This window comes from Petaurus breviceps, unplaced genomic scaffold (genome assembly GCF_028583685.1).
Source record: "Petaurus breviceps papuanus isolate PSGF00001 unplaced genomic scaffold, PetGlider_PUasm1.0 90994, whole genome shotgun sequence".
Lineage (NCBI taxonomy): Eukaryota > Metazoa > Chordata > Mammalia > Diprotodontia > Petauridae > Petaurus > Petaurus breviceps.
In genome coordinates, this window is record NW_027187393.1 from 8,622,480 (window position 1) to 8,650,247 (window position 27,768).

Sequence of the window (27,768 nt, forward strand, 5' to 3'; positions counted from 1 at the left end):
TCCTGGGATGCCTCAGGAAGTAGGAGGTTCTCTCTGACTAGAAGTCTTCAAGCCAAGCTTAGAGAACAGTTAATTGCTAGGCCTGTTCAAGAGAGGACTTTTATTCAGGTATAAACTGGAGAAGATGTCTTTGAGTTCCCTTCCAACTCTGAGATTCTCTCACTGAATAGTACTTTATTTTAGTTCTCTCTCCTGAAGGGTATACAAAGTGTCCAGTCTATGTTCTTTTCTAAAGATATGACTATGCCGTATTTAGCAGGTATATATATATATATATATTTAAAGCCCAGGCTTTTTGTTTTTCTTGAGCTAGATTCTCTGAAAAAGTGTTTACTTCTAATTAGTCCCTGATCATTATGGATAACATAGGTCTCTTCTTTTTCTACCTATCTGGTAGCCACCTTTCTATAGTCGAGATGTTTCTGAAATGTATGAGAACATCCTTCACAAGCCTCTCCAGATCCAGGGAGGCAAGACAGTAGCAGCCTGTGACCTCCTGCATGGCCTTCTCCAAAAGGATCAGAAGAAAAGACTGGGTGCCAAAGCAGATTTTGTAAGTGATAGGTCTCTGAGGGCTCACTTCTGCCCTCTCCCACCCCACATCCTCTGTTTCTAGTGGTTTCTTAACCTCAAGAACAAGCGTTTTTTAAATGCAGGTGGCCTAATTTCATCAAAGACTATGGTTTAAAAGGATGCCTAATATCAAAGGGTGGGACTTTGAGAGCTCACCTAGTCTTTTTCCCTGTCTCAGGTCAGGCTTGTTCTCATGTCATCTTTGAAGATAGTGTCTATCATACCAGATGCCCAACCCAAATTCAGATGTCATTCCTAATATCTAATCTAAACTTTATAAGCTTATACTCTAAGTTCATTTTCTTCCAAAGTCAGGAAATGATGATGTATTTCAGAAATCTGAGGTTAGTTTTCCTCCTTCTTTTAGGTCTAATGTTTTCCAGGAGGTGGGACTCTGTCATACACTTGACAGAGCCAGCTATATAAAAGTGGGATAGATACAGTCACATGAGAGGCAGCATGGTGAAATGGAAAGAGTATTGGCACTGGGGAGAGAGGGGGGTCAGTGGACCTGAGTTCAAATCCTGATTCTGTCACTTACGATCTGAGTTAATTGATATCTCTGGGCCTCAGTTTCCTTGACTAATATATTCATGGGTTGGACTAGATAACCTCTGAGGTCCCTTCTGGCTCTCCATCAAGGATTCTCTATACCATGACAGGAAACTTCCTCAGGACTGACCCAGGGCACTAACACTTGTATTGACTGAAGGGTTGGGGGTGGGGAGAAGATCACTCTTGAAGGTGAGAATTTGAATGTGCTGTCTTTGTTCAGTTGTGCCCTACCCTTTGTGATCTCTTTTGGGGTTTTCTTGGCAAAGATACTGGAGTGGTTCGCCATTTCCTACCCCAGCTCATTTTACAGAAAAGAAAACTGAGGCAAACTGGATTAAGTGATTTGCCCAGGGTCACACAGCTAGTAAGTGTTTGAAGTACAGGAAAATGAGTCTTCCTGACTCCAGGCCCTGCATTCTAGACACTGCACCTCCTCGATGCCCATTTGAATGTGTATCTAGGATTGAAATTTAATTATGTTTTAAGAGCTCTGTGATTCGTTTGGCTCTTCACTCTCTCCTTTCTTCTTGGTGAATAGATGCTGCACATTTCCTTTGTAGGAAGATTTGGGGCAATTAGTTACATTTTTTAATATCTTTAAGAACCGTCAGTTACCAAAATTCTTAGTGTAAGAAGTGACAAATATGACCTATTTCTTCATCTGTAAAATGGGGATAATATTCACTGTAGCACCTGTTTCAAAGGATTGTTGAGAATCAAATGAAATAATATATGTAAGTGCTTAATGTATCTTTAAGTGCTATATAAATGTCAGTTAATATTATTAATAATAATAGCTATCATTTACATAGCACTTTAGGGTTTGCAAAATACTTTACATTCATTTTATCATTTTATCCTTACAACAACCCTGTGAGTTAGATGCTATTGTTATCCCCATTTTACAGATGAGGGAAAAGACTGAGAGCGATTAAGTGATTTACCTAGCATTACACAGCTAGTCAGGGTCTTGAGGTAGGATTTGAGCTCAGATCTTCCTCACTCCAAATTCCCCTGCTCTGTCCACTGTGCCACCTTGCTATATATAATAATAGCAGTAATAGTAATTATTATTAATGAAGGTGGTAGAGATGAATACTAACTACAATAGAATTTATTTTTTTTTTGAGGGGGAAAGGCAAGGCAATTGGCGTTAAGTGACTTGCCTAAGGTCACACAGCTAGTAAGTGTCAAGTGTCAGAGGCTGGATTGAACTCAGGTTCTCCTGATGGCAGGGTTGGTGCTCTATTCACTGCACCACCTCAGTGCCCCAAATTATTTTTTAATTATCTCTTGGGACCCAGGAAATAAGTCTGAGCAACTTCTTAAGTTCAAATATCTGGGGGTTTGTAAGATGAATGTGATATCACCATACCGAAGAGTGTATATTCTTATTTCCAAAAGTTGCAGAGTAGAACAAGGACTCTTAGTATTGTGGCAACTCTAATGTATAGGGTAAGATTTTTCTCTAAAACAGTATTTTCTTCTTGCAGCTTGAGATAAAGAATCATGTCTTCTTCAGCCCGATAAACTGGGATGACTTATACCACAAGAGACTCACTCCTCCTTTCAATCCAAATGTGGTAAGAGGATGTGTCGTTATTTCCTCAATTACTTTTCCTCATTGTGATTTGGTTCAAAAGTACAAATATCACTTGCTTAAATTGATCTATCTGCCCCTCTGCTTCCTAACCAACAGGAGAGGAGGATAAACATAGTTTTCATTATTTCTCATCTACCTTCCTCTTTCCTTTCTCCTTTTTCTACTGCTCTGAAGACCCAGTTATAGAAAGGAGACATGTTGAAGATTGATATGAGAGCAGATCCAATGGGAATGTAATAGGAAAGTCATGGCAGGGTAGTGCACAGAGGGTTCATAATATGCTTGGATATTACAGATACCTCTACTTTTGTGTGTCAGCTATCTGGTTATGAGGGAGCATGCTTATTTTTCTTCTTTTAAGTGTATTTTATTTTTCCAATTATATATAAAGACAATTTTAACATCCTTTTTTTAAATAAAATTTTGAGTTCCAAATTTTCTCTCTCCCTCTTTCCCTCCCTTCCCTCCTCCCTAAGATGGTAAGCAATTTAATATAGGTTATACATATACAATCATGTAAAACATTTCCATGTTATTCAAGAGCAGGCTTATTCTAAAGCAAAGATTCTTTTTTTTTTTTTTGCTTTTTGGAGGGCAATTGGGGTTAAGTGACTTGCCCAAGGTCACATGGCTAATTTTTTGTGTGTGTTAAGTGTCTGAGGCTGGACTTGAACCCAGGTCCTCCTGACTCCAGGGCCAGTGCTCTACTCATTGCGCCACCTAGCCACCCCTGAAAGCAAAGATTCTTAATTTTGTTTTTTGTCCTGAATCACTTTGGCAGTCTGGGGGAGCCTATGAACCGTTTCTCAGAATAATATTTTTAAATACATAGGATTATAAAGGAAACTAGTCTTATTGGAAGCAAGTTATCAGAATCTATCATCTGCCTATCTATTGTTCACAGACTTCAGTTCAAGAATCCCTTTATCTAAAGCATGCACTAAACTTTACATCCCATTCACTCCTTCATGTTTTTTTCTCCAAAGGTGGGGCCTGCTGACCTAAGACATTTCGACCCAGAGTTCACTAAAGAAGCAGTTTCCAGTTCTATTGGACGCACACCAGATTTAACAGCCAGCAGCTCTGGCGCTTCCAGTGCATTTTTAGGCTTTTCTTATGCACCTGGGGATGAGAATTTTTAAAGCTGCTAATAAGCCCAGGCATCACCTCGAAAGAAGTGCTTGTGTTATTTATCTTTTGAGTCAAATTGTACTGTCCTAAAGTGGAAGATGTGATGAGCATAACTATAACTGTACACATCCCAATTGTCTCATGCTGACCATACAAGCATTCTCAGGTGCTACATCAGAATGGTATTCATTGTATGCGATAAAACTTAACAGGAAGGAAGGAACAGAGGAAGAGAGAAAGAAAGAAAAAAGGAAGGAAGGAAAAGAGGAAAAAAGAGAAAGGAAGAAAAGAAGGAAAAGAGGAAGAGAAAAAGAAAAAAGGAAGGAAAAGAGGAAGAAAGAGAAAAAGGAAGAAAAGGAATGAAGGAAAAGAGAGTAAAGTGAGGTAATGTGGTCTACTAAAAATTGGCCTTGCCTTAGTTGTGGTGGCACCAATAGGGCACCACCATGATCTGTAGTCTATTTTAGAAACTTACTTTGTCAGTTCCTCTAATGGTGGTTAGGTACTGGAAGACTGATGTTTAAGAAACTCATTTATAAATCAGAAAACCAATTTATTAATATATAATGGAAGATATAGCTGGCCTCAAGCCAGTAATGATTATTTTTACAGAGTATCTTTAAATGAGTGAATTCAAAGAATCTTAAAATAATTTGCAATTATTAAAATTATTCAAACGTCATTACCTTTTGACCCAATAATTCTATTATTGGGCATATACTCCGAGGAGATCAATTGACAGAAAACATAGCAGCATTTTTTGTAGTAGCAAACTAGAAATGAGATAGGTGCCAATTTATTATGGAGTAGTAGAACAGATTGTGATACGTGAATATAGTGGAATATTACATTTAAGAAATAATGAAGATGAAGGATTTAAAGAAGCTTAGAAAGACTTTTAAGAAATGATATGATCAAAATAAGTCAAACCAAGAGAACACTACAAACAATGACCATAACAACGTAAACGAAAATAACCCTAAAAGACATCAGAACTGAAGACAATGAAAAGACTAGTTTGTGACTACAGAAGACTGTTTATGAAATATATCTCTCTTCTCTCAGCAGAGATATGGTGGAAACAGGTGTGAAACAAAGCCTACTTATCTACAGAGTCAATGCATCAGTTGTTTTGTTTAACTTTAATAATGTAACAACAGCCAACATTTATATGGTGCTTTAAAGTTTGTAAAGCACTTTACATACTTCATCTCATTTGAGTCATACATACAAACTTTTGAAGCAGGTACAACAGGCATTCTCTTCAGTTTATAGTGAAGAAACTGAAGCACAGAGAGGTTTGGTGACCGCTCAGGGTCACACAGCTAAGCAAATTTCAGAGACAGGATTTGGATCCAGGTCTTCTGACTCATTCTGCCTCTCTACTTTGTTGTAAGAGAGGATTCTATTTAGGAAATGATAGCAATTTTTGAAAAGTACTAATAAAAACCTTAAAAAAACCCCTGATTCTACCATATAAAACAGAAAAATATGTTGTTTATTCCTGCACTATGATGTATTGGTGTATAGATCATTCAACAAGCATTTATTGAGCTCCTACCATATATAAGGCACTGTGTGAAAGTGTTAGAAATAAAAGGGCAGCTAGATGGTGAAGTGGATAGAGTTTCAGGACTGGAGTTAGGAAGACTCATCTTCCTGAGTTCTAATCTGGCCTCAGACACTTACTAGCTATGTGACTGGGTAAGTCACTTGACCCTGTTTGCCTCAGTTTCCTAATCTGCAAAATGGACTGGAAAAGGAAATGGCAAACCACTCCAGTATCTTTGCCAAGGAAACCCCAAGTGAGGTCATGAAGAGTTGGATGTAACAAAAAGTGACTGAATGACAACAACAAATTAGAGATACAAATATAAAAATTACCACAGCCCCTGCTCTCAAGGAGCTTACATTCGAATAGACCTCAAGAAAAGGAAAATAGAACCTAATAGGTTCAGAACAGATGGCAAAAACTAGAGCTCTTCAGTAGGTAAAAGTGAAGGCTGAGATGGGACATGATCAACTTCTATCAACAAAACTAAAATGAACAGCACACATGTTACTAGTATGTACTCGTTCACTGAATTCCCAAGAAATGGAATGAAATGGGTCTTTTGCAACTTGAGAGACACAAGTTTGAGACAAATGAAAGCAAACATTGAATGACAGGACAGGTGATCTAATTGAACTTCTTTCCCCAGGAGATGGTAGTGGCAAGAAATATAACTTAAGGTAATGTTCTAATTACCCTTACATCGTCTCATTGAGAACAGTTCCTCCTTAAAATGGTTTTCTAGACAATTAACGTAGCTGGGTAACTTTTACTATTCACCTTGCTCTCATGACAACTTCTACTATCTCTTTCACTCATAGGGCATAAGATTTCAAGGTGGAAGTGACCTTAGAGTTATCTAATCCAATTCTCTCATTTTAAAAAAGGAGAAAATGAAGTCTGGAAAGGTTAAGTGACTTGGCTCACACAGAGTTAGTAGTTCCATTGTTCCATGTATTCATGGAGTGTATGTGTGAAGAGAGAGAAAACAGATTGGGGAATAAGACCCCAATTTAACATGGTTAGAGACTAATACTGCCAGGGACTGGTGAAGGAAGCTCCCAACATTGATGCCCAGTGCACCAGAAGAGCTGCATCAGTGATATAAAGTACCATGGAGAGCAGCCTTTCATACTTTCCCAGACCACCTTACCTAATAGGGCTCTGGATAGTCTTTTGTTCTGTTTCATAGATTCCCAAAGTGGGCAATACCGCCCCCCTGGGGGGTGCTTGAACTATCCAGGGAGGAGGCAGTAGTAGCTTGAAAAGACACAAATTTCAAAACAAAACAAAACAAAAAATGAATAAAGGGTTAAAGAAAGTTGATTTCCAGAAGGGCGTTGACCATTTTTTAAAAGGGGGTGATAGGCCAAATAAGTTTGGGAACCTCTAGTAGATGGTGAGGGACACTCAGTTACTGAATTGTATCAGTCAAACCAGCAAACTAATAAATGCTTACTAAGTGACTAAGTGTCAAGAATTCTGTTGATCATTCAAACAAAAAATGAAAGTCTCTGCTCTCAAGTAGCTTAAATTCTATTAGAGAAAGAACATCTATGTATACAAGTATTATTAAAAAAAAACAAAATAACTTAAGGCATGAATTCACTTATGGAGACCCAGAAATACATCATATACAGGGCAGTACTTGAGGGGAAGTTTGAGGGAAGCTAGAGATTTTAGGAAGTGATGGTGATCAGGGAATGTATTTTAGGTATGGGGTCAGTCACAAAGAAAGCAGGAAATGGAATGTATTACATGTAATACATGAGAAGCAGCATATAGTACAATTTGGTTGAGATGTGTGAAGGCGAATAACGTCTGACATGCCTGGAAAATCGGGTTGCAGTCACTTTGTAAAGGGCTTTAAGTGTCAAACAAAGGAGTTTGTATTTGATTCTAGTGATGATAGAGAACCACTGGAGATTATGGACCAGGGGAATAACAGCCAGACCTGTGCTTTAAGACTATCACTTTGGCATCTGTGTAGAGGATTGATTGAAAAAGGGAGACATTTGAGGCAGCATGATTAATTAGGAAGTTATCACAATAGTCCAAGAGGCAGCCCTATAGAGAAAAGGTGAAAGATGTGAGAGAATTAGAGGTAGGATTGATAAGACTTGGCAACTGATTGGATGTGTGGGATTAAATAGAGTAAGAAATCAAGGCTTAGTATGAGGCTGTAAACTTGTGTGAATGGAAGGATAATGGTGCCCTCTACAGAAATAAAGAGGGATGAAAGGGGTAGGAGGAAGAAGGGGAGATAGTGAGTTCTGTTTTTTAAATGAGTTCATCTGTTGTCCTAGATCTCTCCTTTTCACAGTTAAACTCCTAGGAAAAAAGCTGTCTACATTTCTTATCCCCACTTTCTCACCTCCCACTCTCTCTTCAATCTGATTTACAATCTGGCTTCTCTTCTTATTGCTTCACAGAAAATGCTCTTTTCAAGGTCACCTCCAGACCTCTACCAAAAAAAAGTATGCACTTAATGTTTGTAGTGCCCTCTGTTAGGTTCTGGGAGAGATACAAAGTTGTTAATTTTTAAAATTCTGAACTTGAACATCCAAACATAATTTCCATATCCCAAGTGGAAAAAAGATGATTGAATATGAAATCATGACACACATATATAGTTACATTCAACATGTTAATTTAAAAGCTGTCCAGATTATCTGTTTATCTGTGCTCCATCTGAATGTGTTTTCGTTCTCATTTCTCTAACACATATACTAAAATTACAACACTATAGAGAAAATTAGCATGAACTTCTGTTCTCTTTTGTGCATTTTCTTTTAAATGTTTCGATGACCCCTTTTTCTTCCTTCCTTCCTTCCTTTTCTTTTTTGACAACATTAATCACTGAACCTGATCCCCACCCCAATGAGATACAAAGATATTTGAGATAGAGGCCCTGCCTTCTTGGAAGTTACAATGTAATAGAAAAATAACACACTACAATGCAAAATTTGTTGTTTACCGTGTTTCCCTGATAATAAGACACTGTCTTATTAATTTTTTTGGAAAGAAAAACACCAGAGGGCTTATTTTCAGGGGAGGTCTTATGTTGTCCTGCCTCAGCTCTCCTCCGCACTGCTCTCAATGGCGCCAGCAAGCAAATCACTGGGGAAGAACAGGATGATGCGCTCATTGCTGCAGCTCTGATTGGATGCAGCTCAGAGTGCGGCGTGTGTTTCACGGGGTGGGGGGGGGACGGTGCATACAGAGGGTACCGTAATGTAGCGTGTAGCGCAGGGGATCACCTTCACTACAGTAGCAATCTCAATAGGGCTTATTTTGGGGGGAGGGCTTATTTTAGAGGAATCTTACACAGTAAGGGGAGGGCTTATTTTCGGGATAGGTCTTATTATCGGGGAAACACGGTAGTTGCTTTTTAATCATGTTCCATTCTTTTTTCTTGGTTATTTACTGAAGTGGTTTGCCATTTCCTTCTCCAGCTCATTTTACAATGAGGAAATTGAGACAAATAGGTTTAAATGACTTTCCTAGGGTCAGTAAGTGTCTGAGGTCATATTTGAATTCAGATGATGAGTCTTTCTGACTCCAGGCCCAGAACTCTATCTACTGAGCCACCTAGCTGCCCAAAGTAGGATATGCAACAAAAGGATTTGTGAGGTCTGAATAAAGACTTTATGCACATGGACTGGGCAACATGGCAAAGAGCTTCATCTCCTCCATTGAAATGATACATATAGTCATCAGGTTGTCCTTACATGAATCAATCGGCAAATATTTATTGGTGACTACTGTCAAGTTACTGTGGTTTCATGGCCTCTCCCCATCCTAGCTACCTTCCTTTGAGCCCATTCTGACATAAAAATTTCCCTCCAAAAATGTAAGGATGCCCATAGGTAGACTCAGTAATCCACACAAGAGCTGACCAGAATAGAGAATCATGAGACCATATGACTTGAGAGTTGGCCAGGGGCCTTTCAAATCAGATACTTGAGATCAGAAAGGTTGAATGACTTTCCTGAGGCCATAGTAGTAGTTTAAGGAACAAAACTGGAATTTGAACCCTGATTTTTTTGTATCCAAATTTGTTACTCTTTTCACAATTCTAGGTTATTGCCTCTCTCTTGTTGGATACTAGACTTCTACCAATGCAGCCTCAAGAAGACATTCCTCTGATGACTCATCCTGGTATAGAAAGTGACCTTGGGTTTTAGAAGAAAATGTCAACACAGCCTAACTCTGGCAGTCTCTACCAAACTGGAAAGGCTTTCAATATGGTCTGAGAAATGAATTAAGTTTGGAAGGAACCAATATTGTTGGTATTCAAATGTTTTCCTACACCACAGCAATTCAAAAAGACCATCTAAGAAGGCAAGCACGAGTTTGTTTAGCCCCTATGCCTTACAGTGTTCTCTTTGCTTGCTGATTTTTTACAACTCCTTTAAAACCCAGCTGCTCCATGTAAACTTTCTCTGATCCCTCCCTTTCTTGCCCCTTCCTTTGGAAATGACCTTGCTCTCTTGGCTCTCTTTACAACACTTGTTTCTCACTTCTGATGCACTTGGCATGAATTCTTTTACATTTTAGTTGCTTTTTCTAGTGTCACCTACCTGGTGCTGGACTGGTTTGGCTGGTATTTAATCACCGTAGCTTAAATTCTGTTGCTGTCATGTTTCTGCTTTGATTTTGGTAATCCTAGGAGAGATGCCCCAGTATAGTGCATGGAGGGCTAGCCTTGGTGTCAGGAAGTTTTAAGTTCAAATGCTTCCTCTCTGAAGCAGACTAACCTTGTGAACCTTAGCAGGTTATTTAACTTCCCAACGCTCCAAGCAGTTCTCTGTAAGTACAGATGAGATGAAGATCTGCGTCCGTGGAGGGAGTTCCCATATTGCCAATATCTCATGCCCACGAAAATAGAAGTCTAGACTAAAACAAAAAAACAAGGAAAACATCTTAGTCTTATCCCCTCTAATGTCTCTATATAAGCTCCACAGGGTAGGGACCGTATAATCTCAACTTTGTATTATTCTTAGAATTTAACAGTGCTCTCCATCCTGGAGGTACTAAACGCTCACTGAATAGACTTAGCGCCTAAATCGAGCACATCGCAGTACTTAGGTTTAGACTGACCCGCTCACAACAAGCACTCGCCTACTATCTAAGCTGGTGGTTCTGGACGGGGAGGGCGCGAGGAGGAGTAGCCAATAGGCTGGCAAGAACAGCGGCTGGAAGAAACCATTATTCTCCTTTTGGGAACTAAAGAACATGGATCGTTGAAGCTTGTTATCTTTCCACGTTTTCAGTCATTATTATAAAAAACAAAAATAAGCTACTTAGCATTGACGCCCCGAAGAAAAAACGAAGCTCATCTTTGTCTTAGTTGTATTAACGAAAATGGGTCAGTCCACAGAGTTTAGTTTCAAGTCAAATTCTTTCCCCCTTCAGGCTGAAAGATCAGCCTCTTCCTTTCCCTAGAATCTTTTCGCAAACTCTGAGCAGCGATGCAAGCGAGAGCGTGTCGCGTCACCACGCTGAATGCCTCCCGCAGGCCCCATAAAAAGTCCGCCATCTTACTAGGTCGCCCGTCGGTGCGCCTGCGCGCGGTGTCGCCCGCCCGTTGCTAGGCGGAGCGGAAGCGGCGGCGGCCCTGGAGATTTGGCCCCTAGTGATGCTCGTCGGCGCTGCGGGGCGATGGTGGTCAGTGGGCCTCAGGTAAGAGGGTTTCCGGCCCCGTCCAGCTGCGGGCTGCCGGACTAAGCCTCCTCGACATGGGCCGGTGGGTTCTCTCAAGGCCTGCCCATTTCCCGCGGGCACCCGTAGGCCCGGTTAGGATTCAAAGCTGGAAAGAACTTCGAGATCCCCTTATTTTGTAGACGAGGGGACTGAGGGTGAGGGAGGAGATGAAGGCTTCCTGGGATGTGAACCCTCGTCTCCTGACTTCAAATTCAGCACTCTCCGTGGTGCTGCGCCGATTTGGGACTCCTAGATTTTGATTTTTGTGCCTCGGAAATGACCAGCTTTATCCCACACTCGTCTCACTGGACTCCCCAAATAGAGCTTACAGCAGCTCTGGCCATCTTGGATGCATGCTCCCTTCCTCTGATTAAGCAAAAAAAAATTTAATTGATGTTTATTTTTACATCATTTTCCAAATACATCTCTCTTCGCTCCTCTTACCCAGGTGAGCATATTCTGGTGACAAAATACTTTTAAAAAGCTTAAAAAAAAGCACTTCAGCAAAAACAACCAATGCCTCAACTGAGTCTGACTATGTATATGCATTATACCGTACCCATCGTTCACCCTCTCTGCAAAGAAAGGACCGAGGTGCATTTTATCGGTTCCTCTTCAGGGTCAAACCTCTTGATCATTATAATTGCACAGCCCTGCTGTGGTTTTGTGCATGCTTGGAATGACTTTCCACCCTTTTGAAAAGATTCCTCCCCCCCGCCCCCACTTCCCAGTTCAAATTCTTACCTTTATTTAGTCCCCCTAATTACCTCACATATTGCCTCATATATAAGTTTTTCAGATCCCACAGCTGTAAGTGATCTCTCTTTTCAAAGGTGGAATATTTCTCCTTTGGACAGCTCCTTTGCACTTAATTAGCACAGATGGTATTATAAAGGTTCAGAGCATTTGTTTTGGAGTTAGAAGACCTGACTTCAAAAGAATGCTAGATTTGGATTTGTTCTTTCTTGATTTTCCTCCCTGTCTTACTTTCCCTTTTCAGTCTTTTTTGCTAGATCTTCATCCATGTCACTGTGCCCTAACTGTGGCTGTGCACCAACACTGTCCTGGGCTCTCTTTTTTCTCTCCATAGTCTTTCCTCCATGAGTTCAGTTACCATCTTTGTACAGATGAATCCCAGATCTCCACATCTATCTCCAGTCTCTTTCCTGAACTCCAATTCTGCATCATCAATTAGTTACCTATTGGATATTTTGAATTGGATGTCCCAGAACCATCTTGAACTCAGTAAGACCTCTTTTATCTTTCCCTCCAAACTGACCTTTCTTCCTAACTTTCCTGTTGTAGTTCACCACCTTATTTTCTGTCATCTAGTTTTGCAACCTGTTTTGCATCCTCAATTTCTAACTCCTCACATATCCCCTCATCTACTAAATCTATATGTCTCCATTGTGTCTGTTTGTCTCTACTCACATTAGCATCACTTCAGAGTTTCATCACTTCTCACCCTGGACTATTGCAGTAGCCTTTTAATTGATCTCTCTACTTTAAGTCTCTCCTTACTTGAATCCGCCTTCCATAGGACCATTAAAGTGATTTTCTTAAAGTTAACTATGTTGCCCTTCTTAATAAACTCCAATGGTTCACTATCATCTCTAGAATCAAACGTAAACTTCTCCGTTTCATGTAAAACTCTTCATCTTCTGGCCCTGTTCTACCTTTCCAGCCTTGTAATACATTGCACCCTCCATATCAGGTTCCAGCTATATTGGCCTTCTTGTTATTTCTTGCCTTTGGACTGGCTATTCTCCGTGTTTGGAATGTTTTTACTTCTCCCTTGTGGTTCTTGGAATGCCTAGTTTTCTTCAGGATTTAGTTTCAGTGCTACCTTTAGCTTGAGATCTTTCAGATCTTTCCTCTCTACTTGTTGCCCACAAGATTATATTTGTTTTGTGTCTTGTGTAATATTTGTTTTGTATCTGTTCATGTTGTCTCTTCCATTACAATGCCCTTGAGGACAGAGATTGTTTTGCTTTTGTCTTTGTATCCTTTATGCCAAATACAATGCTTGACAAAAATGGGTGCTTATAAATGCTTGTTGATTGTTTTGATTTGAGCACCTAGGTTCTAATCCTGACTCCACTAATTACTATATGTGGTGAGGAGCAAGTCGTTTTTTCTCTGAATCTCAGTTTCCTTTTCTGTATGATGAGGGAGTTGGACTAAGTGCTTTGTAAAGTGCTTTCTAGTTTTAAATGCTGTGATGCTGTTTATGTTCATGTCTATAACATTTTAAGTTCTTTGAAGACTATGTTTTGTCTTCAGTGTCTTTAATACTTAAGAGTTTCTTCTTGAAACTTCTTGAAAAATTCTTCACCAGGTAGCCCATATAGTGATGAACCTCTTCAGGTTTATCTAGATGGGTTCTCAGACAACAGACATAGCCCGTCACTGGGCTTATACTTAAAGCCTTCTTGGTTTGGTGTAAGACCTGCCAGCTCTTGCACTGTGCTGGCATTACCTTTGAAATCCTAGTGTCCTCTTTATGCCGTGATGAGGCTTCAGAATGGGACTTTAGTGAAAGACCGTTCATTTCTGACTTGTAGGATGCCCATATACCCGAGTAAAACAAATGCTGGAAGGATGAATTTAATAATTTGATCTAAGAGGTAAGTGTAGTATGGTAGAAAGAGTTGAGAATCAGGACCTATATTTTAGTCATAGTTCTAACACCACCTAGGTATGTGACCATGGACAAATAACGTGGCCCCTGTGGGTCTTTCATTTTTTAAATCTATCTAAGATGAGACATAGTGTAAGAAGTTCCCAAAATACTTATTCTTATAATCTTTCTTTTCCTAAATCAGGAATATTCTCCAATGCTTGTGCTGGAGCCAAGAACAAATATGGGGTTGATTTTCTTGTGCTCCCAGGAATACTTTGATGTGACAATACTCACTTTGGGCTTCCCATTTCTGTTTCTGTATTGTCAGGTTGTTTCGTATATTTTTTGTCGCTTGACAAAAGTCTTTGGGTCTTGGTTTTGAAGTCAAGTCCAGTCAGCCAGCATTTATTAAGTACCTGCCATGTGCAGGCCCTATGTTAAGAGCTAGGGATAGAGAGAAAGGCAAACTCAATCCCTGATCTCAAGGAACTCATTATCTATGGGGGAAAGACAACATACAAACAACTATGTAGATTTTTAGTGTTTAAATTGGAGATAATCACAGAGGGAAGGCACTGTGGGGGAACTGGAAAAGGCTTCTTGCCAAAAGTGAGGTTTTAGTACAGACTTGAAGGAGGCCTGGAAGTGGTGATAAGGAGGAAGAGCATTCCAGGGACAGAGAACACCAGAGAAAAATGCCCAGAGTCAGGAGATGGAATTTCTTGGGTGGATTAAACATCACAGAACCAGTGCCACTGGGGGATAGAATATGGAGGGAGGAATCCTGATGCAAGGATCTGGGTCTGCATATTTTAATGACATTTGAATTACATATAGTTCTTATTCTTAGGAGAGATTCTTTAATAATTTTCTCTACATATAGATCTCTGTGTTACATTAGTTTTAAAACATACTATAAAACAGTTCAAATTTAAAAATTATTTTTAGTCTCCATTATTACTGATAGTAATTGTTCTTGAGCTTATTATTTATTTGAAAATTGATAGATATTGTTCATAGCTTTAATAGCAAATTTTTTCCTGGGTGGGGGTGAGTACATTTAGCAGTCCTTATATTGTACAGAGGCATTCGTGGAAAGAGCACTGGATCTATGGACAGAGGAACTGGGTTTAATCCCAGGTGTGCTATTTATCTCCTGAGTGGTCTTGGGAAAATGATTTAACTTCTCTGGAACTCATCTTCCTTATCTATAAAGGAGAGATTGGATCAGTTGATCTCTAAGGTCTCCTTTAGTAATAAATCCAGTATCCTAAAACCTTGACATAATTTCTCCTAGGCTGAAATCCTAGGGTTTGTAGTTACCCTTTGTTGGCTTCTGATAAAACCAGTGAGTGTGGTTGCCTGACTCTTTAACTTAGAGCCTCAAGACCCAAAAATACCGTTTTGTTGGTTGGTAAGAGAGTAGTAAACTAGATTGTTTTTGGTTTGGGGGAAACTCAATTCAGGAACAGTTTTAAACTGGAAATGATGAGTGATAGGATAAAGTTTAGTGTCTAAGGCTTAATCTCATTAGTACTTCATAAAATAGTCTGGTAACAGTTGCCTTTGGTGAGGAGGCTTGGTGGAAGGAAACCACAAAAAGATGCAGTAGTTTATGGACAAAATTGATAAAGGAAGGGCCAGAGATGGAGATTGCCACAAGGCAGAGGAAAAAGATAATAGAAGTATAGTCCAAGGATCATGGAAATAGAGTAATGGCTTGAGAGTATGGAAGAGATGGATAGGGCAGAGAGGTTCAAGATCAGAAGCCCCTTTTTCTCATGTGCTGACTTGAGCATTGGGTTTCTATTTAGAATAATGTTTTTTTTTTTTCCAGTTTCACCTTTGCGACTTATAATATTGTAATTGTAATACTGTTATAAGCTGATTATTCAAACAAAGCCTTTTAAGTGTGATAAGAATTACAAATGTTTGCTATTTTCTTCTATATTTTAGAATTTGGGATACTATCTATGTTCAGAATGTGTTTTTAAAGCCCTAATTTTGCTATCACTTTGGGATTCTAGTTTTCTTTTGAATTATTATACCCTCCAAATACATTGCCTTTTACTTTCTAACTATTTCCTCTTCACTTGAGGTAACTATGGAGAAAGAGCTTCGAAGTACCATTCTCTTTAATGCATCAAAAAAGGAGATATTTACCACCAACAGTGGCTATAAGTCCTTGCAGAAAAGGCTCCGTAGTAACTGGAAGATTCAGAGGTGAGTAGTTACTACTGTTATCTCTTCTCAGCCACTGCAGCAGCTCTGACATACTAGTAAACTGGAAGATTCTTTTCCAAATAACCATAGCAATAGTAGTCTAGTAAGTAGTCTTTTCTCATATGTCTTTTGTGATGAAATGTACCAGTTATTAGATTATTTAATGAGTTGAATATAAAGAGAAATAATTGCCATTGCTTTTCATGAAAATTATAAACTCTACATTGAATTCAGTGGGATTATCTCAAAAATTATAAAGCAAGAAGTTATGTTGTTAGTTCCTGGTTTCTTAGAACAGCTAAACCTTTTCCAAAAACTAAGCTACTCATGTAATTTTGAAACTCATCCAGTGATACATCTTTGAATAGGGTCAGTATAATAGAAAGAAAAAATAAGTATATTCATTTTCCTGTAAAATGAATCTAGAAGTATTTAAATTTGTAATGACATAATCAGATTTCCAGTTAAAGGCCATAATTATTCAATATTTTGGCTGTATAGGTAATTTTCTTTCTTATTGGAAGTATTTGAGTATAATCCAGGTAATTACCAGTTGGGGATGATATTGAAGAGGTTCTTGCATTTATCTTTTTAATAAATTTGAAATTTAATTTTTTTCCAATTACTTGTAAAAACCAATTTTTAGCCTTTTTTTTTTTACAATTTTAAATTCCAAGTTTTCTCCTACCCTCCCCCCTCATTGAGAAGGCAAGTAATTTGATAAAGGTATATATGTTCAGTCATGCAAAACATTTCCATATTAGTCATGTTGTGAAAGAAACATAGGCAAAACCCCCACCAAAGAAAAATAAAGTTAAAAAACCGTATGCTTCTATCTGCATTTATATTGCATCAATTCTTTCTCTGGAGGTAGAGAGCATTTTTCATCATAGGTCCTTCAGAATTGTCCTGGCTCTTTGTTTTGCTGAGAATAGCTAAATTGGTCATTGTACAATATTGATATTACTGTGCAGTGTCCTCCTGCTTCTGTTCATTTCACTTTGTGTCAGCCCATGTAAGTCTTTCCAGGTTTTTATGAAAGCATCCTGCTCATCATTTCTTATAGCACAAATTCCATCACAATCATAGACCCCAACTTGTTCAGTCATTCCCCAATTGATAGGCATCTTCTCAATTTACAATTCTTTGCTACTACAAAAACAGCTACTATAAATATTTTTGTACAAATAAGTCATTTTCCTTTTTTAAAAAAAAATCTCTTTGGAATACAGACAAAGCAGTGGTATTATGGGGTCAGAGGGTATGTACAGTTTTGTAGCACTTTGACCATAATTCTGAAATTTACTACAGAATGATTGGATCAGTTCACAACTGGTGGAAGGTTATCCTAAATTACTTCTATGGTTATTCCCATGCTATAGTTCCATTACTTGTGTTTTCCATGCAATCTGCAAGACACAATAATTAATAAATGATTCTGGGCTATGTAATCATATTTGCTTAATTTTCCCTTTTAGTTTAAAAGATGAAATCACATCAGAGAAGTTGATTGGAGTGAAATTATGGATTACAGCAGGACCAAGGGAAAAATTTACAGCTGCTGAGGTAAGAACTACCTTACAAGTAGAGTAAAGCTAAATCTTTTTTTTTTTTTTGGCTTTTTGGAAGGGGGAAGGGAGGGCAATTAGGGTTAAGTGACTTGCCCAAGGTCACACAGCTAATAAGTGTTAAGTGTCTGAGGCGGGATTTGAACTCAGTTCCTCCTCACTCTAGGGCTGGTGCTCTATTCACTGAGCCACCTAGCTGCCCCAAAGCTAAATCTTGTATATCACAAACTACTACTGGATTTATTAGTTTCATCTTAGCTTCTGTGTTTGTAATTCTTTTCTTAATTCATCTAGTTACCCCTTATAGAAGTAAGTTGATTAAACTAGAAGGGACACTCTTCCCATCAAGAGTTATTCTGAATAAAGCAGCTCTTCTCTTTTTCTTAATATATAATATCTCTAATCTTAGTATAGGGCTGTAATAGAGATCTGGTACTTTTAATGCTGATGTTCTTTTTTTTTTTTTTTGCCTTTTGGAGGGCAATTTTGGGGTTAAGTAACTTGCCCAAGGTTACACGGCTAGTATTTTTGTGTGGGTGTTAAGTGTCTCAGGCTGGAACCAAACTCAGGTCCTCCCGACTCCAGGGCCAGCGCTTTACTCACTGCGCCACCTAGCCTCCCCAAATGCTGATGTTCTTTAGATATCACATTTAATATATAGAATAGGATTTAGAATGGTTGTTTTTTCTTTTCTTTTTTTTTGTTTTTGATGGTGTAGTAATGAAAATAATATGGAAGAATTAGGGTAGTATAGGGTAGATTGTGTTTGAAATATAGTCTTGTACTTATATCTGTAGCTTTTTTGGTGAGACTGAATTGTCTTAGGGATAGAACACTGCATTTATAGTAACAGACCTGATTTTTAATCTTGGCCCTGCCTCTTTTCCTCACCACTTAGTCTAACCTCATTGGTTTCCCTTTTTCCAACCTCTCCTATGTCCAGTCCATCTTCCACAGAGTTGCCAAATTGATGTTCTTAGAGAATAGATCTGATCATGTCATTTCCTGGTTAAAGAAGTTAAAATCTTTTTCCATGGTACTATATTGTCTCCATTTATCTTTGAATCTGTTGTATTCTTCCGGCAGAATGTGAACTTCTTGTGGGCAGGTACTGACTCATTTTTGTATTTATATCTTCAGCACCTAGCACAGTGCTTGACAGAGAGTAGTCAGTAATAAACACTAGTTGATCGATTCATTGGGCAAGACTCTGTGCTTCATCTATAAAATGACAGTGACAACACTTATACTGTCTACCTCACAAAGTTGTTACAAAAAAAGCACTTTGTAAGCCTTAAAGTTCTATACAATAATTTTATTATCCTTACTCTTTTCCTGTTACTACTAATTTTTGCTTTGAAAATTCTCTTTTAGGAGCGGCTAGGTGGCACAGTGAGTTAAGCGCCAGCCCTGGAGCCAGGAGGACCTGAATTTAATTCTGGCCTCAGACACTTAACACCCACACACACACAAAAAAACTAGCCGTGTAACTTGGGCAAGTTACTTAACCCCAATTGCCCTCCAAAAGGAAAAAAAAAAAGAAAGAAAATTCTCTTTGAAATTAAGTTTTTTTTTCTATTTCATGGAGAGTGAAAGATACAGTTTATAGAAAGTGTCTGGGAAATATATAGTTTGGAAAATACTTTCTTGCCCTAAAATACAACTTGAATAATAGAGTGCTGCTTAAATCCCCCTACTTTTACTTTTGTGTTGTGAAGAAAGGAGTTTGAGTGGTTCTTATTCTATATGAATGCATTTCTCTTCTTTTCCCTTCCTCTTCACCCTTAATATTTTATCTGTTTAGTCAAACAGCTGATCAGGATATGAGTTAAAATTTTGTCAAGTAGCTGAAGGAAGAAGAGACTGCAGGTGGCTGCTAACTTTGTTACTATGTTTTTATTATAAAAAAAATAAGCATTTATACATTTTGTCGTATGTCTACTTTTCTAAATTTTGTCTTATAATGTGATGGTTTCTTCTGTTATTAAAGGATTTCTCACCTGAAAATTCACCTTTGTGAAATATAATAATTGAATCATCAATATTTTGGAGCTTTACACTTAAAGACAGGCTTAGCAGCCTTATGTAGTGATCTAATAAAAGGCTTATTCATGTTTATATTTCATTGCTTTTTAAAGTTGACTTAAAAAATCTATCTATAACTGAGCATTTTATGTATTGAGAGTAATTCCTCAGAGATATTTGTATTTTTTTCTTTCGTGTAGTTTGAAGTGCTAAAGAAATATCTTGAAAGTGGTGGAGATATCCTTGTTATGCTAGGAGAAGGTGGTGAATCCAGATTTGACACCAATATTAACTTTCTACTGGAAGAATATGGGATCATGGTTAACAATGGTAACTAAACTTTTTATAAACTTGTGGCTATGGAAGTAGTATTTTCAGCTGCTATTTTTAATCCATAAAATTTACCATTTATTTTTAGTCTAGTCTATAAAATAATTTTTCTTCTTCCCCTAAAGATGCTGTGGTGAGAAATGTATATTACAAATATTTCCATCCTAAAGAAGCTTTGGTATCCAATGGGGTCTTGAACAGGTAAGCATATCAAAGGCTTTAATATTATTAGTCGGGCTCCTTATTCTTTGCCACTTTACTGCTCCTGCCCATCATACTTTCTTACTGCCTTCCTCCCAATTTTAGTCCACGTTTTGGGGATAGTTTATCTCCTTCCATCTAGTAAATTATGGAGCCTACATTCTTGAGATATAAGTCAGAATCTACCTTTCTGCTATATTCCATGAAAATAGACCTTCATCCTGGTGCATTTATTACCTACAACTTTCTTATCTCCTATGGAGTGTGTATATTAACATCCATAGTGTTGTCCTCATTATCAGAAATATGTAAGTGTCTAGTTACATGTAGTGCTGTTAGGTGATATATAAATCAAGACAGGTATAGTACCTCTCTGCTAGTATTTTATAATCTAAGGCAATCAGCTGAGAAGTCTTTATATTTATGGTAGGTTATATTCCTGGAAAATGTGCTCTGAGTCCAAACAACGTAAGCAAATATGAGTTTTTCATGGAAACAATATTATGTTGTGAGGTTATGGCCCAACCACAGGCCTGATTTTTTTATACAAATGATTATAAACAGCATATTTATTAACTATAAATATTATTATTGTTTGAGTTAAAAACAATTAAAGCAGCACCAACTTATTCTAAACTTGACATAACACTTTATTAGCTTGTTATACAAAATTCTTATCCTTCATAATTTCAGCCTTAGTTTTGCTGTGACGTGTTAGAAGGTGGAGAAGGAATGTCTTTGTTAGGTTTTTTCATAGGTTTAAAGGAGTAGAAAGGCATTCCAGGAAAAAAAGAGCAGCATAAGGAAAGGTCAGACTAATCATGGAATGTTTGTAATCAGTCAGATGATCATTTTGGTGTCTCATATTTTTTTTTTTTTGCCTTTTGGAGGGCAGTTGGGGTTAAGTAACTTGCCCAAGGTTACATGGCTAGTCTTTTTGTGTGGGTGTTAAGTGTCTGAGGCCGGAACCGAACTCGGGTCTTCCTGACTCCGGGCCGGCGCTTTACTCACTGTGCCACCTAGCCGCCCCTGGTGTCTCATATTTGAGAGAAGCAACAGATAATATTGACTAAGTAGAATATGAGGTCAGATTGTAGAGGGCTTTTAATCCTAGGTTATAGAGTTTGGGATTCATCTTGTAGGCAATGGAGGGCTCTTGGTTGTATTTTGAACAGGGAGGTGGTATGATGAAATTAATGCTTACATTAATTATAACCCTGAGTTTTGGGTCTAGTGTATTTGGTGGAGATGATGACTGAAGCTTGGAAGTTGGGAAATAATATTATTATTTGAGGAAGGTTTCATGGACACTGAATGACTTGAGCTCTTTGGAATAAAAGGATTGCACAATGATGGCATTTCTAGTAGATATCATGACCCAGAGGTGTACATAAAAGGTGCTTAGTTAAAGTTGTAAAGATTTTTGGAGATAAATAGGAAGCTATAGGAAGACAAATGAAAGTAAGAGACTCTCTTGTACTTTGAAGAAGATCTTTGGAGCTTGAGTACATTCTTGATGTCTATATATTTATATACATATATCATAGGTACATGTTTCCAGGAACTAAATAAATAGCAGTTATTGACATGTCAAGAAGCATCTATTAGTAAAGCAGGTGCTGTGCTAAGTGCTGGGGATACAGAGAAAGGCAAAAACATTTCCTGTCCTGATAGAATTTTTAATTTGATAGGGGAAATAACATACAAACAACTATGTACAAAGAAGACATATACAGAATAATTTGGAAGTAGTCTTGGAGGAAAGACATTAGCATTAGGGTTATACTCCTTGAAAAAAGTTGGGCAAGTCAGGAAGTAGAGGCAAGGAAGGAGAGCAGTCCAGGTTTGGGGGACAGCCTGCGGCTGTCTGGGCACCTAGTTGAGAGATGGAATGTTTTGTACAAGGAATAACAAGGAGACTGGGGTCACTGGATTGTAGAATACATGAAGGGGAGTAAAGTATGGGAAAGGAAGATGGAGCCAAGTTATGAAAGTACTTAAAAACAAGATGGAAACTTTTAGGGCAAGGGGACAGAGAGAATAAAGATAATGAGCTCTGTTTTGGACTTGTTGAATTTAAGGACGTTCAGTTCAGGATATCCTGTAGGCAAGTTGGGAGAGAGCTTAGGGTTGGGTAAATAGATCTGATAATCATCTGCATAGTAATGAGAATTAAATACATGAGAACTATTGAGATCACCAAGTGAAATAGAATTTGGGGAGAAGAAAAAAGTGCCTCAAACATTATCCTGGGTGATACGTACAGTTAGATGGCATGACCTAGATGACCTAGCAAAAGAGACTTAGAAGGAGTGTTTAGGATGGTTAGGAGAGAACCCAGAGAGAAAACAGTGTTAGGAAAACCTAGTGAGGAGAGCATCAAAGAGAAGAGGGTGATGGACAGTGTCAAAGATTGCAGAGAAGTCAAGAGGATGAAGCTTGGGAAGAGGCCATTGCATTTGACAGGTAAGAGATCATTGGTAACTTTGGAGAGAAAAAAAAAGAAAAAAAAGATAGTTTTCACCCAGAAATAACTGGCCTTGTAACCTTGAGCAAGTTACTTAACCCCGATTGCTTAAAAAAAAAAAAAAGGTAACTTTGGAGAGAAAAGTTTTCAGTTGAATGATGAGGTCAGAAGCTGAATTGCAGAGGGCCAAGAAGAGAGTAAGAGGAAAGGGAGTAGAAGCACAGATTGGGTTTAGCCCCAGAAGGAGGAGAAATATAGGAAGATAACTACAAGGATGAATGGATCAAAAATGATTAGACACAAACCAGATACCTTTCTGCTGTGGCAGGAACTGTTACAATGTAGCTTTCTTCTCTGTCATAAATTTCTACCTTTTTAGATCTTTCTACTCATTTTTCAGGTCCCAGCTCAAATCCCACTTTTACAAAAAACCACTCAGCCTCCAATTCATCCCTGAAGTCCAGACTTCACAAAACAAATCCCCTTAATAAAATAATTTAGTCTGTAAAACTTTGATTCTGTCAAAGGGCCACACTTGAGGACCCAGAGGGCCACATGTAGCCTCAAGGCTACAGGTTCTCACCCCTGGTTTATACCATTTGTTCATTCAGGTACTTGATCACTACACTATTATTAAACTTTCATGTATATATGTTTTTCTATTCAACTAAATCAGAAGTGCCTCTTGGGCAGGAACTTTGGGGGTGGGGAAGACCTTAAAATAGTCTAAAGTGTTTGCCTTTCTTTTTTAGGGTCTTTTTTTTTTTTTAAAGCAATTGGGGTTAACTTGCTCAAGGTTACATGGCCAGGTGTTTTTGGGTGGGTGTTAAGTGTCTGAGCCCTGGGCCCAGTGCTCTTACTTGCTGTGCTACCTGGCTGCCCCTCTTTTAGGGTCTTTTGAAACAGTTTCTTGCATACCTCTTAAGACCTTATGTTCTTTAGTATTTACTGGACATAATTTGTACTAAAATTCAAGGTTTTTTTTAAAACCCAAGTTTGTATTTGCTTCTTTAAGGGAAATAAGCAGAGCTGCAGGAAAAGCTGTGCCTGGAATAATTGATGAGGAAAGCAATGGAAACAATGCTCAGTAAGTATATATTCTTTTTTTTTTGGCTTTTTGGAGGGCGGTTGGGGTTACGTGACTTGCCCAAGGTCACACAGCTAGTTTTTGTGTTAAGTGGTAAGTATATATTCTTAATCTCTGGTTTTATTTTTTTTCCTTTCAAGTGTTAACACTGGGAATTCCAGGACATCATCTAGTTTTTTTTAGCTTCTTTATGCAATTTCATTGCTGAGTTAATAGTTAACTAAGGGGGAATAAAGCTTTAGATAGTACTGCTGAGATGGGGTATATGGGGTGTTCAGGAGGTCTGAGGAATGTCTTTGAGGATCTAGAAGCTCACATGTGGTGTTAGGGCTTGCCAAACCCTTTTCAGGGCTACTCATCCACCTTTCACCTAACTCTCACTTGGGATTCCAAGAAACTGTAGCATATGCAGTGGCCATAGCCCAGTAGAACCATCTTGGCAGACAGGCCTCAAACCCATTGGTGAGTTAGGGAGATATCTGTCCCAAGCATGCCAGTACTTCCCCCAGTGGAATGGGCAAATGAGAACAGTTTGTTCCACTGCCCTGAAGGCCCCTGAAGCAGATGCTGTGGCTCGCTTAGAGCTTGGCTAGACATGGAAGATGACAGGGTCACCCACTGCATCCCAGGCCATTGCCAGTCTCTTGACTTTTGTCCTGCCACTGGACTTTGATGACTCTGGAAGAGAATGAGGTTGATGGGTTTGTGCAACTCTGCCTCACTTAAATGCAATTCACAGAGTCAAGACAATCACCCATGATGTCATTGATCCTCTTCAGAAAGGAAGAACAAACTACAACAGCTCCTGAGATAATCAGAGGAGGAGCTGAAGTTGAATGCTTTGTGACATTGAAATCTATTTTTGTGAGTTGAATGCTTTGTGACAAATGAAATCTATTCAGGTTAAAGTAATCTTAATACGATTTAAGATACTGGGGTGGCTAGGTGGCAGTGAATAGAGTACTGGCCCTGGAGTCAGGAGGACCTGAGTTCAAATCCTTTTAACTTTTAAGAGCCATGTGACCTTGGTCAAGTCAACCCCAATTGCCTTGCCTTCCCCCCTCCAAAAAGCAAAAAAAAAAAACACAATTTAAGATAACTTAAAAAGGCAGCAAGCATACCATTGGACTTTGAGGTGGGAGAAATGGATTCTAGTTCTGCCTCTTTCACTAATTTTTCTTCTTTATAAAATGGGGATGAAATGTTCCTACCTTCCCCAGGAGGATAAAATATGTGACAGTTTAAAAAAGCAAAAACTGTTAACATAAATATAAATTATTTATCTCAAAAGGCATAGCATCTTTCCCTTTATATAATCTAAAAGGTATGCTAGGTTGATTACAGAAATGAGCTTAGAACTCTAAGATATCCATCCAGTTTTGACTACTTTTCTGGTCTGGTCATGTAGCTATATCAGTTGTATATGTATTATTGTTCTCTGTTAGTGTCTTGTTTCTCTGCTAGATTGTAAATTCTTTAATGATGGGTGGAGACCATCTCTCATCTAATCTTTGCAACTTTTACAACCTAATCTTGTTATGTACACAGCACTTGCTTAATAAATGTTTGTTATGTTATATTTGTTTTTGTAATATGGCTACAATGCCCTTAAACTGTTGAGAATCTTTTTTCTAGACCTTTAAAACATGTGTAAGTGGCTCAGTTCTATCAAAGAATGGTATTAACACCTTCGTGAGGGTCAGGTTCTCATTTCATTTACTCTACTCCCCCACCAAAGAAAAAAAGTCGTGAATAGTTTAATGGTGAAGTCTTTTAATAAATGAATGTGAAATATAAGTAGTAACTATGGCAATGCTTCCATTTTTCTTTTATTTTGCATCTGAATATATGACTAATGCTAGTGCCATCCCTCTGAGTTTCTCTTCAATTTATCTTATATGTATCTTGTTTGAATATAATTGTTCAAATGCATAGTATAATGAGGTCCTTGAGGGCGGAGGCTCTTTTTTACTTTCTTTGTATGCCCAGTGCTTGAAACATAATAAGCTCTTAATAAATGCAAGTTTACTTCAGTTGTTCCCATTTGTAGTTTAGAAAACCAAGGCCTGGTAGAAAAAATTCTTTTCTGATCAATAGCTTGGGCATCATTCTTTGTCATTCTTATCAAATGTTTTTAGTTTTAACATGTCAACTTTTCTGTAGGGCTCTCACCTTTGTATATCCATTTGGTGCCACACTGAGCGTGATGAAACCAGCAGTAGCTGTTCTATCAACTGGGTCTGTCTGCTTTCCCCTTAACAGACCCATTCTGGCTTTCTACCACTCTAAGGTACAAATTTCCTTGAATTTGTCTTTATGTATATTACTTGACACATACAAAAACGCTGTTTAAGACATTTGGACCAATTTGTAACTTGTAAATACCCTTGTCCACAGCTACAGGCTCTTCCCCTTAGTACTTTGTAAAGTTACACCCATTTAGATGCAAATAGATTTAATGAAATGGCAGAATGCACTAGATTATATGGCATGATACTGTTGGTGTCAGTTTTAGCTTATCCTAGGAAAACTGAAATTGGAAAAACAATGACTAAATTCCTGTCCTAGACACCAATTCCTGTCTCTCTTTACTTAAGAAGTTTATGTATCTTTGCTGCTTAAAATAACATAGTACATATAAAGCATTATTAACAAAGGGAGTGTTGCAAATGTTCTTTCCCAAATACCCAGAAACATTTTCAAATGAGAACAAAATGTTGTTTAACAGTGGAAGCAAGATGTGAAAATAATGTGTTTCCTTTTACACATATAAGTTTATATCCACAAAAGATAGTTGCACTATTTTTAAGCGCCCTTGGTAAAAACATGTTTTAACACCAGTTACATGGAAAAATCTTAGTGATCTGATTTTTCAACGATGAACAGAAATACTTCATTTTAGAATAGTCAGCACTGAATTAATGAATACCCACTTTAGAATAGTCATTATTTAATGAATGAAAAATATCCAGTATACAGTACATGCCCGGCCTTGAGCACTCTGCTGTATACATCTGGGTCCTGATGACTTCCGCCCCTGAAGTGGTTTCTTATATTCAAATAAGCATAATTACAAGTTACAATTATGTAAAATGTGGTAATGGGTTCCAGCCCAGTGGAAATAGTGCTAATTTAAATAATGCATCCACTTCAAGGAATTTGTTATTCGCACTGATTGAGACCTGGCTGTATTTGTACCAGCAAGAGATTATTGTCTCCTTGTTTCCTAGAAATGGTAATCATAATTTCTCCTGACTTTTCTGTTATGCTTTGTGAGCACAGTTTCTATGAGACAAGTCAGTATCATGAGATCAAAAAATGATTGCCGAGACTGACCTAAGAATCCTATTAGAAATCATTGGCAGCTCCCGGATTAGAACTTGGGTATTGGCTCCTAGTTTAATATCATTTACAACACTGAGCTTGTTGTTACCCCTTTCCAGCCCTTTTGATTTACTAGAATAGAACTGTTAATATGAAGGGCAGGGAGAGAATTGGTCTTTAACTAGACATCCTTTTTCATTTAGCTGGAGGAAATTATAGACAAAATGCTGGAAGAGGAAGCTGAAGACAATGGTAGAATCTCTGTCAGGGCAGAAAAAAGGATTAGAAAGAAGATCTATAATCTATTTGAGAGAAATGAGGTAGGGAAAAGATGGTGATATTAGGGAAAGGAAAATATAAGATGAAATATGATTGGTAGAAAGGAAAGTCAATTTTTTGGACTTTCTTTCTGGGAGTTACCTATAGTTTTGTTTCCAATCACAGCAGTATTCAGTCATTTGTCCTTTTGTGAAACTCTACTGATTGAAACCGCTTTTTGAAATAGTCTTGAATTATTTCCAGTGGCTTTTATTTCATTCTTTTGCCTCCTCACCCCAATGCCCTAATCCAACGAATGAATCAATTTTAATGTGATAGCCAATATAAATTTCCTGAAAGGATTTTTTAAAAAATTGTAGAGTTTGCACTTTTGCATCATCTGACTCTTTAAAATGTTAAACTCATTAAAATATACAAAATACCTGCCTCGGATATAATTCTGTTTATTCAATGCCAAACAAAACTTTTCCTGTACCTCTTAGCTATAAAAGCTTTAAAAAACTGATTTTGAAACTCATAAA

General features: G+C 38.0%; 2 protein-coding genes and 1 long non-coding RNA gene across 6 annotated transcripts in view; 2 read left to right on the plus strand and 1 right to left on the minus strand.

The window, feature by feature from the left end:
• SGK2 (serum/glucocorticoid regulated kinase 2) overlaps positions 1-5,906 on the plus strand; it is a 50,941-nt gene extending 45,035 nt beyond the window's left edge. For both annotated transcript variants that reach the window (XM_069077584.1, XM_069077585.1), the window contains exons 11-13: positions 398-553; positions 2,622-2,711; positions 3,718-5,906. In XM_069077584.1, coding sequence (XP_068933685.1) covers positions 398-553; positions 2,622-2,711; positions 3,718-3,873 — 402 coding nt within the window. In that variant the 3' untranslated portion in view covers positions 3,874-5,906. The remainder of the gene's footprint in view (positions 1-397; positions 554-2,621; positions 2,712-3,717) is intronic.
• LOC138153471 (uncharacterized) overlaps positions 1-10,771 on the minus strand; it is a 92,019-nt gene extending 81,248 nt beyond the window's left edge. For both annotated transcript variants that reach the window (XR_011166386.1, XR_011166385.1), the window contains exon 1: positions 9,998-10,771. This is a non-coding gene — a long non-coding RNA (uncharacterized lncRNA). The remainder of the gene's footprint in view (positions 1-9,997) is intronic.
• A 171-nt stretch (positions 10,772-10,942) lies between these two features.
• IFT52 (intraflagellar transport 52) overlaps positions 10,943-27,768 on the plus strand; it is a 33,441-nt gene continuing 16,615 nt past the window's right edge. Inside the window, exons 1-7 of one of the 2 annotated variants that reach the window (XM_069077582.1) lie at positions 10,943-11,099; positions 15,842-15,966; positions 17,445-17,532; positions 19,760-19,889; positions 20,015-20,090; positions 23,573-23,644; positions 25,808-25,934. In XM_069077582.1, the coding sequence (XP_068933683.1) occupies positions 11,079-11,099; positions 15,842-15,966; positions 17,445-17,532; positions 19,760-19,889; positions 20,015-20,090; positions 23,573-23,644; positions 25,808-25,934 (639 nt within the window). In that variant the 5' untranslated portion in view covers positions 10,943-11,078. The other variant, XM_069077583.1, reaches the window with a different exon arrangement.